This window comes from Gallinula chloropus, assembly GCF_964237585.1.
Source record: "Gallinula chloropus genome assembly, chromosome: 1".
NCBI lineage: Eukaryota > Metazoa > Chordata > Aves > Gruiformes > Rallidae > Gallinula > Gallinula chloropus.
The window spans coordinates 119,056,079-119,068,296 of record NC_140085.1 but is presented as its reverse complement, the minus strand read 5'-3'; the positions used below and the strand labels follow the sequence as shown (position 1 = coordinate 119,068,296).

The 12,218-nt window shown below is 52.4% G+C and overlaps 1 protein-coding gene across 1 annotated transcript in view; it reads left to right on the top strand.

Annotated features, from left to right (window-relative positions):
- Window positions 1-10,626, top strand: part of LOC311205114 (cystathionine beta-synthase-like) — a gene marked incomplete at its 5' end in the record, with an annotated part of 28,467 nt that extends 17,841 nt beyond the window's left edge. Inside the window, 9 exons of the mRNA XM_084279406.1 lie at window positions 294-385; window positions 1,489-1,614; window positions 2,634-2,718; window positions 4,310-4,415; window positions 4,999-5,070; window positions 6,269-6,403; window positions 6,933-7,041; window positions 7,789-7,873; window positions 10,348-10,626. Coding sequence (XP_084135532.1) covers window positions 294-385; window positions 1,489-1,614; window positions 2,634-2,718; window positions 4,310-4,415; window positions 4,999-5,070; window positions 6,269-6,403; window positions 6,933-7,041; window positions 7,789-7,873; window positions 10,348-10,445 — 908 coding nt within the window. The 3' untranslated portion in view covers window positions 10,446-10,626. The remainder of the gene's footprint in view (window positions 1-293; window positions 386-1,488; window positions 1,615-2,633; window positions 2,719-4,309; window positions 4,416-4,998; window positions 5,071-6,268; window positions 6,404-6,932; window positions 7,042-7,788; window positions 7,874-10,347) is intronic.
- Between the last annotated feature and the right edge of the window lie 1,592 nt (window positions 10,627-12,218).

The window sequence follows — 12,218 nt, the reverse complement described above, 5'->3', positions numbered from 1 at the left end:
CCCTGCCCCCTTAAGCCAGTAGATGCCAAAGATGCAGAAATCATGGAGACCACTGGGAGAGCTGGAGGTCACGTTCAGCCCCCTGTGCTGAGCCAGGAGCAGCTGTGTTCAGATCCTGCACGCTCATCCGAGCCGCTCTGCTAGTGTGACTTCTGCCTATCCTTTCTGCACATGGGGCTGTAGCAGCTGAGGGACACAGCATCTGGATCTGCACTCAGGGTCCTGAATAATGGGGAGACTATGCTGGAGGCCACTCTGAGCCCCTGCAAGCCTCTCTCTTCCCTAACCTGCAGGCAAGGTCCATATGGTGGTGATTGGGTCTGGCACCGGCGGCACCATCACCGGCATCGCCAGGAAGCTGAAGGAGAAGTGCCCAGATTGCAAGGTAAGCTGGGAACCTGCTGGGAGTCATGGAAAATGCCTAGGTTTTCCTGCCTGTGCTTTTGATCCAGCCTAGCCCCCTAGCAGTTGTTGTCTCCACCTATTTGTTTGTCACAGCAAGCTTGGCTTTTGTTAGAAGCCGTTTGGTGCCATGCTCAGCTTGCCCTAGATCCATCCAAGTGCCTTAGAAGTCCCATTGCTAATCCCACCCTGCCCAGTGCCCTGCCCTTTGCAGGATGGACACAGTCAGGTGTCCCCTGCAGAAGTGGCCAGCCCTACTGATCCCCTTTACTGCTGCTGCTCCTGGTTAACCTGGCTGCTCAAAGTTTCCACTCTGGCAGCTCCACGGGGGGAACAGACTGTGCAAGTGCTTCTCAGCTACTGTTGCAAAAGCCTCTGTGCTCTGTGGTTGACACCAGCCATAGATGCTCATTCCGCAGAGCTTGTGCTTCAGGAGAGAGTGAAGGTTGGATGATTACTGCCCCCCCAGTGTAGCTGGAGTGTGAGGGTTCCCCAGTCCACTGATGGCAAACTGAGATTGGATTGCTGAGCCAGCCACTGAGGGACCTGGGCATGAGATAACCTCGCTGACCGCCCGAAGATGCATGTGGAGCAGTGTCCCCATCCCTTCTTAAGCTGAGTGCAACCTCAGCCCAGATGTACAGCTCTAAGGAATCAGAGAGGTGCTTCCATCAGCCAATGCAACTAGATCTAGAAGGGGTGTCTGTAGCCATGGGTTTCTACAGGTTTGAGCTAACTAGCTGGCTGTGCACTGGAGCAGATTAAGGAGTGCCCACGCTACCCTAAGGGTTGAGCTTTGGAAGCAGTGGGCTCTGCCAAAAGGGTGATGACAAACACCTCGAGAGTGAGAACATTTTAAGCCACCCATCACTCCTGCAGCAGCTGAACACTACTTAGGATCTATTTAAAAAGACAGTAGGAAACAATACCTTCTCATCCTGGAAGCTGTCCATGCTGCCAATGGATGGGAATATCACAGAAAGGAAAACGTAGCTGATAAGGGCGTGGGTCATTTTTCCTTTGAGTGGTGTGTTTGGCTACTTCTGACTCCCCTATGTGGTTTAACAAAACTTCCTGCCCTTAAAGATCATCGGCGTTGATCCTGATGGCTCCATCGTTGCTCTGCCCAGTGAGATGAACCAGACAGACACCACAACCATCGAGGTGGAGGGGATCGGGCATGACTTTATCCCTACGGTCCTTGACAGATCAGTAAGTAGCTGTGTGACAAGAAGCCTCTGTCTGATCTTTGCCTTTGCATCCAACCTACCCCAAATTTTAGATGCAGCCAGCTCTGGCACCTGGCTGGGCCCAGCCCTCAGGCTATACATGTGCCTTCCCAGTGCAGAACAAGCTGTTGTGTGGGGGTTGGGACCCCAGCACTAAGGTATCTTCTCTGAGTAAATCTGATTATAGCTGACCTGCAAGGAGAAGCCAAACACAGGGCAAATGAGGAATAGGCCATGGTAGCCTCACCAATGTTCAGAGCATGCCTCTTGCACTACAGTCACATGGAGGAGGCCAGTGCTGAGGCTGCTTTGCATCACACCAGCCTTTCCCAACCCTTCGCTGTTGTAGGCACCACACGCACACAGCAGAAACCCTGCACCTTTTATGGGCTGGAAGAAAAGATCCAAGCCATGTAAGGCAGCAGACTGTGCACCTTGTATGGCCTCTTGTCAAATGTCTTCTTCATGTACCAGTTGCCACCAGGCACCATGCTTTAACGCCCCAACTCAAGCTGCCTGTTCCCCCCGTTGCCCTCATTCTTAGAAAGGTTCTTCCCAGTCTCACACCCCAGATTCTTTCTGTTTTCAGGGGCTGCGTTAACGACATCTCTGCGGCCGATACAGACCTTTGGAGCTTTGACCTGTAGTGACCCAAAACTCTTCTTGTAGTTGGATCTGATTTTACCTGGTAGAACCTTGACAGTTAGTGCTAGCCTAGCCTGGGACATCACGAACACCGCTCCCTCTTCTGCATCCTGACGATGGGCCTGTCAGACATCCCTAACTCTCCAAGGAAAGGGTGCTGGCTGGAAAGATGCCTGCAAGCAAGGACACACCCCTCGGACCAAGGATTCCCGGCCAAATGCGTTTGCTTTCAGCAAGTGTGGGGAGCAGCTCACGGCAGCTGCCAGATGCTGTGAGCATCGGCACCGTGGCATGTCTCAGGGTCAGGACAGCCTGAAATAACACCGCCAAGAACCAACCTTCTTGCTTTCTCTCCAGGTGATTGATCAGTGGTATAAATGCAACGACAGAGACTCATTCCTCATGTCTCGCAGGCTGATTAGAGAGGAGGGATTGTTGTGTGGTAAGCACCATTGACAAACATTGCCTTTCTTAACAGACTGTCTGAACCTCATCCTTTTGGGAGCAAAATGCTTCGGGGTAGGTGCTCTCTGCATTTTGTGCCTGCTAGGTTAAGTGGGCTGAATGGCCAAACCCTGAGCTGGTGCACAGGTCACTGCAGACTTCAGAGGTGTGGCAGTGAGTCAGTGGTCTGAGGTCTGACTCACCGGCCACAGTAATTATAGAAGCAATAACTCTCCTCTTACTGGAGCACTTTTGTGCATGGAACTGGATCTTCAGGCCTGACTCTCTGGTGTAGTGTTACAAGAGCTGAAGAGAGGATTAATGGGACTCAGGGCAAGACAGGTGGGCTAAAACTGTCGCTCCACTACCAACTCTGCAAGGCTGTACTCTCTGTTGTTGAATGGCTGCCACGCTAGAGGTGACAGATTTGGAACAGGGAAGTTTGAAAGTAAAGAAAGTGTAAGATGTTCTTGCTGAGTATTTCTCCCTGTGCCAACAAGCTGTAAGCGATCCCACCCGCTTTCCGAAAAGAACAGGTGCCCTCAGACAAACCCTGCCTGTACCCTGAGAGCCTCTATATGGCATCAGTGGTTTTCAGCCTTCCCTGCCACCAAACTGATAGCTGTAGGTTTGTGTCCAGCTTGTTGTGAGAGCTGATAAAAGCCCTGGGCACTCACATCCAGGGAGTTTTGGACAAGATCGGGCCATTCATAACGAAAGGCTGAAGTGTTGCTTTAACCTAGCAGGCACAGGGTCGCTGTGTTTCCACAGAAACCACTTGCTGAAACTCAGCTGTAATTTGTGAGCAGCTTCATGTTCCCAGAACTGCATTTTTCAGGACCTTTCCTCATTTGTTTGAAAAATGTGACCCGGTGCTAATTAACCTGCTGTAAAATACGTGCTGCCTGGAGTGTGGTGTGTAATTGGCACACAGATAGGGGAATATGTTTGACTTCCAGTACTCGAACTACTGGAGGAAGAATTGCCTCTGTAAAGCAGGGACCTGCTTTCCCTACGTGCAGCAAACCACATGCGTGCACACAGACACAGGCAGCATTTAAGTCTTCCCATCACGTTGGCCTGGTATTCCAAGCATGAATGTAATGTTTATGGGTTTTTCAGTCTTTACAATGCATTTAAAGCCAATCTTTGACTGCCAAATATGTCAGCCAGAAACTCTAGCTTTGGCATGGTCTCCTCACCCAAAGAAGGGGTGCAGCATGGTCAGCAGTGGTATGAATGGCCCCATATTGAACCTTTCAGTCCTTGGAGTGCCCTCAGAGTCATCACAAGACGAGGTTCAAGATGTTCGTTAGGTGACTCTTATGTTGCCTCATAAGTTCCTTGCCAAGAGCCACCATATGACCACGACCCTTCAGGCCCTACCTCTTCCTGACCCTAAAAGCTACAAGGCTGTGGGGCCAATTGTCCTCCCACCCCCAGTGTCTTGAGCTGCTCTGGTGTATGATGTGCCACCTCTGCTACCACGTGGTCTCAGTGCCCCTGGTAGTGTCAGACTACACAAAGACTGTGGCCCTACACCCTGGGCAGCCCCAATGCTTCTCTCTCTCTTCTTGGTGCCCATCCAGGTGGCAGCTCGGGCAGTGCCATGTCGGTCGCCGTGCGGGCTGCCCAGGAGCTGCAGGAGGGTCAGCGCTGTGTTGTCATCCTGCCCGACTCTGTCAGGAACTACATGTGAGTTTCTCTCCTCCTCTCCTGCTTTCTGGCAGTGGGGTGGGAACTCCCACAGCCTTCACCATCGCCCTCTGCATATGTCCCTGGTTGGGGTCATGGTGCCCTTCGGTGACGTGAGCTTAGGGCTACTGAGCCCAGGTGGTGTGGGTTGCCAGAGGGCAATGAGTCTGATAGCCTGGCACTTGGAGTAAGCCTGGAGCTGGGAGTCTCCCTCGAGCAGCTCACAGGAAAAGAAATAAAATAGACAACAGGGAGAAGGAGCAAACTGCAGTGGCAAGCACCAGGGGTTGCGTGCTGGGACACCTGGGTTTTATCCTCCTCTTGTCCCTGACTGACTGCACGGAGCAGGAATCAGTCAAGCTACAGTTTTGAACTTGCATGCCTAAAGTTAGGAAGGCAAATAGCTGGCATGCTTGTAAGAGTTACTGAGCACCCGCAGCTCCCGTTGACCTTAAAAGGGGCTAAGAGCAGCCAGCTGCAAAAATCATGGGAGCCCCGGGGCAGTGCTGTGGTCTGGTGCATGAAACAAAGCACGACTTCTTCTGGAGGGCTTACAGACTTGCTCTTTGTTGGTGATTTCTAGGTCCAAATTTGTGAATGATAAGTGGATGATAAAAAATGGTTTCCTCAATGACGTCCAGGAGCACAAGCCTTGGTAAGACATCTTCTGCTGGCATAAACAGTGCTAAGGGAATCAGCTTTCTGAGTCTGGAAATTATTATCTTCAAAGGAAAGTATTATCTTTTAGAAGTAACAAAATTAAGTCCAGATTCCTCTGGGGAGACTGTGATTTCAGCTCCTCTCTTTTGAGTTGTTAGTTATCCCAGTTCTGCTGTCAAAGACTAGAAAGGGGCCATTTCTGTCTTGAAGTTGCTGACCCCCTCCCATGTGGCAGTCATTGTCCAAGCCACCTAAACCTGCCGAGCAGAACTACTGAGGTGGACATCCAGCTCCACTCAAACCTCCTCACTCTACTCCACAGCTGATGTTCACAGAAACATCAGGCCAGTGAGGAGATAAGTCCCTCCTGTAGCAAGCACCCTTTCAAACAGCTCTGAAGGTCTTTTCAGGCAGGGAAGAGTGAATTTTCATTCTCACAGAGTGCGGGCCAGAAAAGTTGACCAACTCAGCTGTCTCACACTCCATGGGGGAAGAGTCCCCTCCAGGCAGGGAATCAGAGACAAACTGCTGATGCCAGCTGACGTGTGGCCGGACAAATGCTGGTTGTTTGGAAAGCGCCTTGCCTCACAGCGGGTATTACTGATGTCACTTGCTCCTTTGGGTTGCTATAACCAAAGGTTATCGCAAAATATTTCCTAAAAACCTAATATATTTCCAAGGTCTCCCGTGACTGCTCGGAATTACTCTTGGCCCTTCCAGCCTCTAGCATTTCCTTGCCTGTTTGGCCAGGATGAAGGGCTGAGATGAGCTGAGAGTTGCCTGTTGTTCCCAGCAAACAAGCGCAGCTTGTGCCTTGTAGGTCACACAAGCATCTCTCCCAGGCTGTCTCCTGGCAGAGCTGCAAATGCTGTATTTTGATGACTGAGGATACACTTGAGGACCAGGGCCTCCACTCATGAGCTTGCAGTGAAGCCCTCAGCAGCTAGCTGACTGCTGGCCCAAGCCCTGCCTTGGGAGTTGTATGAACAAGGGAAAGCTTGGCTCCAAGAAAACCTGCCCACGATGGGCTTGCAGCATTTCTGCTTTGGGCATAGGAGAGGGGAGAGCATTGCAGGCAGGCTGAATATCTCTGTATGGTTGGTCTTACCAATTCTGGCCTTGCCTCCCTGGGCAAGGCCCACAGCCGCGCAGCAGAGACTAACAGCTTGGTGCTGCCATTTGTCTCTCAACAGGTGGTGGAACATCAAGGTGCAGAAACTGAATCTTTCAGCCCCTCTCATTCTTCTCCCAGAAGTCAGCTGTCAAAAGGCAATTGAGATCCTCCAGGAGAAAGGATACGACCAAGCTCCTGTTGTTGCTGAATCAGGGTAACTATTTTTACTTGTTACAGAGACAGCCCTTCACTTGGGAAAAGCAGCCCTGATGACGCTAAAGAGAAAGTCCCACTTATTGATGCAGTGATGGGGCTCTTGTGTTGGATTCTGTATTTGAAGAACATCATCAGCTTTTTTTTGGTGAAGATTCATCAGGAAAACTCCCTGTAAATGAGCCAGTTAAGGTCAAAGCCAAATCCAGTGCCTGCAAGACTCAGCAGAGGCTAGCTCAGTGCACAGGCACAGGGACGCCAGAGGAGAGGTGATGGCTGGGTGGGAAACCCACACAAATAAGCAACTAGAGGTTCTTCTCCCAGCTGCTAAGTCCTGGACTGCAATGCAGACTTTAATTACTGTTAAACCTACAGCTTGGTGAGGACAAGGATCTTCTCCTCCTGCTCAGATGAGGAGGAAGCCGGTGCCTCCCACTGATGGCACTTGGCAGGGAGCAGTTCAGCCCCTACATAAAACATGTGCCCTACCTCAGGTCTGACCGTTTTGAAAACTCCCTGTTCTCTTACAGACTTATTTTGGGAATGGTGACCCTCAGCAACACCCTCACCTCAGTGCTGGCTGGAAACGCACAGTTCTCAGACCCCGTTACGAAGGTCATCTACGACCAGTTCTCAAAGGTACTGCTATGGCTGCAGCTGCGTGGTTGGTGTCAACTGCTGTCCTGGGGCAGCACTACTGCCCTGAGGTGTGAGAGGAGCTGGGAGGTCAATGAAAAGACAAAGAGGTGAAGGTAGAGAGAGGTGGGGAGGGTGATGGGGACAACATGGATATGAGAGTAAGGACAAGTACCTGCAAAAAATGCTGCTGAGCCTGCGGGGTTCAGACACAGGAGCTTTCACCTCAGGAGAAAAGTGCATGAACATCCATTCCCAGCCTTACATCGTCAAAAGATTTTGTCCAGCTGGGGGATCAGCATGCTCTGAAATCAAAGCCCAACCATTGCAAGAGTTTAGCAGAGCTGGGCCAGCAGACACAGTCTCTGACAGGACACAGGGCAGGTCCTGTGGGTGTGCAGGGGAGGGACGCCTGGGTTGAATGGCTGTCAGTGGTCCAGAGATGGAGTGAGGTAAACAGGTGGTGTCTTAGAGGAGGTGAGCCACCACCTCATGCTGGTCCACAGAGGCCCTTTGGGCTGGGGGGAGACAGTGTTGTATTTCATCTACAGCAAAGCCAGGTTTGCAGGTTGCTTATATCCCCTCTCATCTCCCCAAAACTGTGCAGATGAGTGAGGTGCACCTGATCCTGGTCCATCTGGGTGCCACCCTGACCAGTCACGGCTACAGGCAGAGGCAGGACTCGGGCTCCACATCATTTTCATATAAATATGAAGTGAAATGCAAAATGACTCTTTCTGCCCTGTTTAGATTGGCCTGGAGGACAGCCTTGGGAAGCTTTCCTGCATCCTGGAGAATGACCATTTTGCTATCGTTGTACATGAGCAGATGCAGTGTAGGTATCTGCAGGAGCACGGTGTGGGCTTTGCGCGGACGTTCGAGAGGGGAGAGAGACACCCTCACCCTGTGCTTGGCAGTATCAGTGCAGCTGCTCCACGCGCAGCCCCTGAGCCTTGGCAGGGCAGGTGTCTGCCCCGTGGCTCTGCAACACCCCCGAGCTGCCAACTACTCACCCTTCCCTGACATCAGAGCGATACGGGCAGAGGGGAGAAACCTTAACCACAGGAGCCCGGGACCAACACACTAGTGGATGTGTATCCTGCAGGATCACTTCCCAGATCCTGGCTATGGGATCTGTGTTGTCCTTGCCTGGAGGGGTGATGCTGAAGCACACATCAGCTCCATGCCCTCCCCTGCTGTCATGGTTTCCCATGGAAACCTACTTTTGGGGATGGGATTTTGTTTGGTCCCCTCTGACAGCCAAGGTGGACTGTGGGGATCAGCTTGGGGTGCAGTGCCATTGCAGCACAGATGTAGGCTCAGGCCTCTAGTATCGGTTTAGTCTCGACCTTGAAACCAAATTCAGCTGCCTTGCTGGCTGTGGGCAGCAGAGGAAACATGAGGGCAGCTGGGGATCTCTGCAGACATAGCATCCTGAGCACGAGGTGGAAAAGGGCATTTGGGCACATTAGGTAAAGGTTTGGTGTAGTTGGGGCATCCAAGAGCAAGGGCACAAACTGCACAGTCTGCGTCCCGCTGCTTAAAGACCTTCCACTGTGCAGGACCTGAGGCTGCACCACCTTCTCTAGACACCCCTGTTCCTACCTGCCACCTCCAGAGACACAGCCAAGAGATGGCCTCATGCCTGTGTGCCCCCAGGGGCTGGATAAATCCGTGTGCTAAGGGGGCTGGCATGCTGGGTGCTATCAGACACCTACCCTCGAGGTCCAGGGTGAGTTGGGAAAGCTAAAGACAATGTATGGGACCGCGAGGAAGCCCTGTGGCAGGGGCACGTGAGTTGGGACACAGGAGGCACGGTGCACACTGGCATGTGCAGTCCGAGGCATCTGTGTATGAACCTTACCTGGCCCGTGGCTGGGTACAGGGATGCTCTGCACCTTTAGATGAGGCCAGTAAAGCATCCTGACCAGCAGCTTTGGTGTATCGACAAGCCCCTGTGCAGCCACCCCCTCCCCGGTGAAGCGAACCGGCTCAGTCGAGTCACGCGCGGTCGAGACAGCGTCAGCACGAGGGTTGTGCTGACGGCAACAGGGGTCACACCTCCTTGCTCCCCTGACCAAAACAGGTATGGTGGCAGGCGCTGCTCTGCGAATCTGACCCAACACACCTTTCCAGTACAATTATACCGTAAAAATTCTAGAGGTACGAATCTGGCCTTATCTCAAGGGAGCTGCTGTGTTTAAAATGTTAGCAACGTGAGGAAGCAGCCAGAAGACCCGTGTTTAGCGCTTCTAAACTAGAGCCGAAGGCTGTAATTACACTGATTTCACGGGATTACACACTGAACACGCACAGCATTCCTGGGGTGAGCAGCACGCGATGTTGCGCTGTGTGGACTGCCAGCAAAGGGCTGCCTGCTGAACGTGGGGCCTCTGAAGCCCCCCCCCACCCCGTGTGCAAACTGCTTGTATCTCCACGGCCCCGAAGCCCTGTCAGCCCTAAAGCTGGCTTGCAGGTGCAGCCACGTTCCCAGGAAACATTTCAAGCTGAAGTCTCTCACTCAGACCTGCCCTCGACGTGCGTTTCCAATTTTCTCTCCCCACCCCGCCCCCAAAACAATGCTTGGCAGACCTTCCTTCCTCAGCGAAGTTGTCATAAACTCATGAAAAAATCTGGTTTGTATCACATTTCGATATAAATTATATGGTATCCGCAAATTAAATGGCACCCTCCAAAAAATACCAGCCCGCTGTACACAGTGCCTCTCGCGCTGGTTCTCAAGCGACACCCGTTTGCTTTGCCAGAGCCGCTGTTTTAATGCCGTCAGTTACCCCCCCCCACCCCTTATTTATTACTTTCTCCCCACACCTTTGGAGCTTGCATTTTATCTCGTGTTTGGGCTCTGGTGACTAGTTTAATTTTTATTTAAGAAAACATTTCTCAGATAGTTAAAGCGATTGTTGCGATGCTGTTTTAGTAACGGCGGCGGCAACGTAGGACCTTATGAGAGCAGAGCAGGAAGTGTCTCACTGCTGCTTTTAAAGAGTCCCCTTAGTTCGGCCTGCAAACGCTTTCCAGCAGAACTGGAACAGAGGTTGGGTAAAGGCAACTGGGAAATTAAGTTTCCCCGCTCTGGTGAGGAGCTGCGTGCAGCTCAAACCTCCCAGATGTGATCCCAGTCCCCTGACCGAGGCTGCACCCCTCACTGCTGCTGAAATGCTGCCGTCCCCGTTAAGGTTTTCTCTTCATAAACGAGTAGCAGCCTCTGCCCAGCTGTGGGGAGGGGGGAGCTGTGTTCTGTTTTTTTTATCTTTTCCCCCATTAAACTGGCATTTTCTGTGCTTACAGTCGATGGAAAGGGCAGTTCCTTCATGAAGCAGATGGTGTTTGGTGTGGTCACAGCGATGGACCTCCTCACCTTTGTCAGCAGAAACGAGAAGCAGTAGCAGAGCGGCTTGGCTGGAGCCCACCTCCGCTCCTCCAGCAGGGCTGGGTGCCCCCCACCCCACGGGCCTGAACCGCCCAGCCAAGGGTGGGTTCTGGTCTGACCCAGCTGATAGTGTCTCACAATGACGAGGTGGAAATTGTAATGCAATGAGCGTTCTGTCTGCTGAGTGCCACCCAGAATATCACTAAAGAGAAGATAACTAAAGCAGTTGCGTTTCAAAGCTGTGTGTGTGGTTACACGGAGCTTCCCAGGGCTGGGGAGGTACCGTGGGGAGAGGGACGGGAAGGGGATGATTGTTATTGCCCAGATTTTAGCAGGTGGGGGTTGGGTGTGTTTGCTAGCAGTAGCTACCTCAGCACTGCCTGTGTTGTAGCCGCTGTGAGTTGTCCTGGTCCACCATGAGAAGCTCCAGCCCTCTGGAGCACTGGGGACAAGCCATGAGGCAGCTGCACCCTCCTGCTCCTCTCCACCCCTCACAGGTGCCCCTGCAGGCACCCCCCAGAGACTTTCCTTCTCATCCCCGGCTCCGTTTTTGGGCCAAGGAAGCAGCTTCTTCCTCCCCTCCCCAGGGGCGAGTGGGAGAGGCAGAGCCCCGGAGGAATGAGGAGGAGGGGGTGGGCAGCGAGTGGGATGTGGCACCCTGTCATGCAAAAGGTGGGGAGCTGGATGGGAATGGGCAGGAGGGCTGGGAAGGGACAGCCAAGTGCTGTGTGCTGGGCAGGGGGGTGAGGTGCTGGGCAGAGGGGGAACTGTTGCTCCTGCAGCAGCAACTGGCTTTTGGATTGCACCATCCTCACCTCTGGGCGAGCTGGTGGCACGGGGTGTCCCACACACAGTCCTGCAGGAGGGGACAGTGAACTGGACCTGCTAAAGAAGTGAAGACTCACTGTCACCAGACAGTGAGAGGGGATAGGGTTTCATCCCTGCACCCTGCAGCAGCCAGCTCATGAATATGCATCCCTAGAGCTCGTTATCAAGGGGAAGGCGAGGTCAAGCTTAATTTTGCTGTCAGGGTATTATGTGCTGGGAACTGATGATGAAGGTGGGGAGAGCCATTTGCCATGGCTGCAAGGAACATAAATGAAAGCAGATGCAGAAGGGGGGCTGTGGGACCAAACTGAGGCGCCGCTGGAACCTGGTCTGGGGGATTTGCTCCCAAAACGTGCTGAGAGCTCTGCAGTCTTCCTGTATGTCTCAGGAGCTGCTCCAAGGGGACAACCAACGCTTATTTTGGCCAGCCCATACTTCCAATCTAAACTAGCTTGCATGAGGCTTTTATTAAAGTATAGAATGCTGAAGTAGTTCTATTTAGGAAGAGTGTCTTTTGTGCGCAGGGTGACACACATGATAGCAGATCTTCTGTGAATTTTTGCTTGAGCAATGGCCATATTTGTCCAGAAAGAGTAAAAACTGATTCTCTCAGCCTCACCGAATTGTATTTATTTTAGCAACACCATAGTAAATAGAAGGGTGTTAGCAGATGCATGTAGTCCCTAACTGCATGGGGTGCAGAGCTGAGTCTGATTCTGGGCCACTTCGATGCCTGAGACACGCCAGCCCCTTCCTGATGACTCTACCTCTAGTACATCCTCCTGTGGAGGGGAAATTTGCCTCCACCTGACATCCAGGGGCATGTCTCTCTTTGCAGAGACTCCCCTTCATGGGGAGTCAGCACCCTTCCCTCCAAACCCTAGATCTCCCACTTCTTAAGTGAGCACCCCAATGGGACCATTCCTTTCACAAAGGCAGCTTGTGTGAGTTTTAAGTTCAG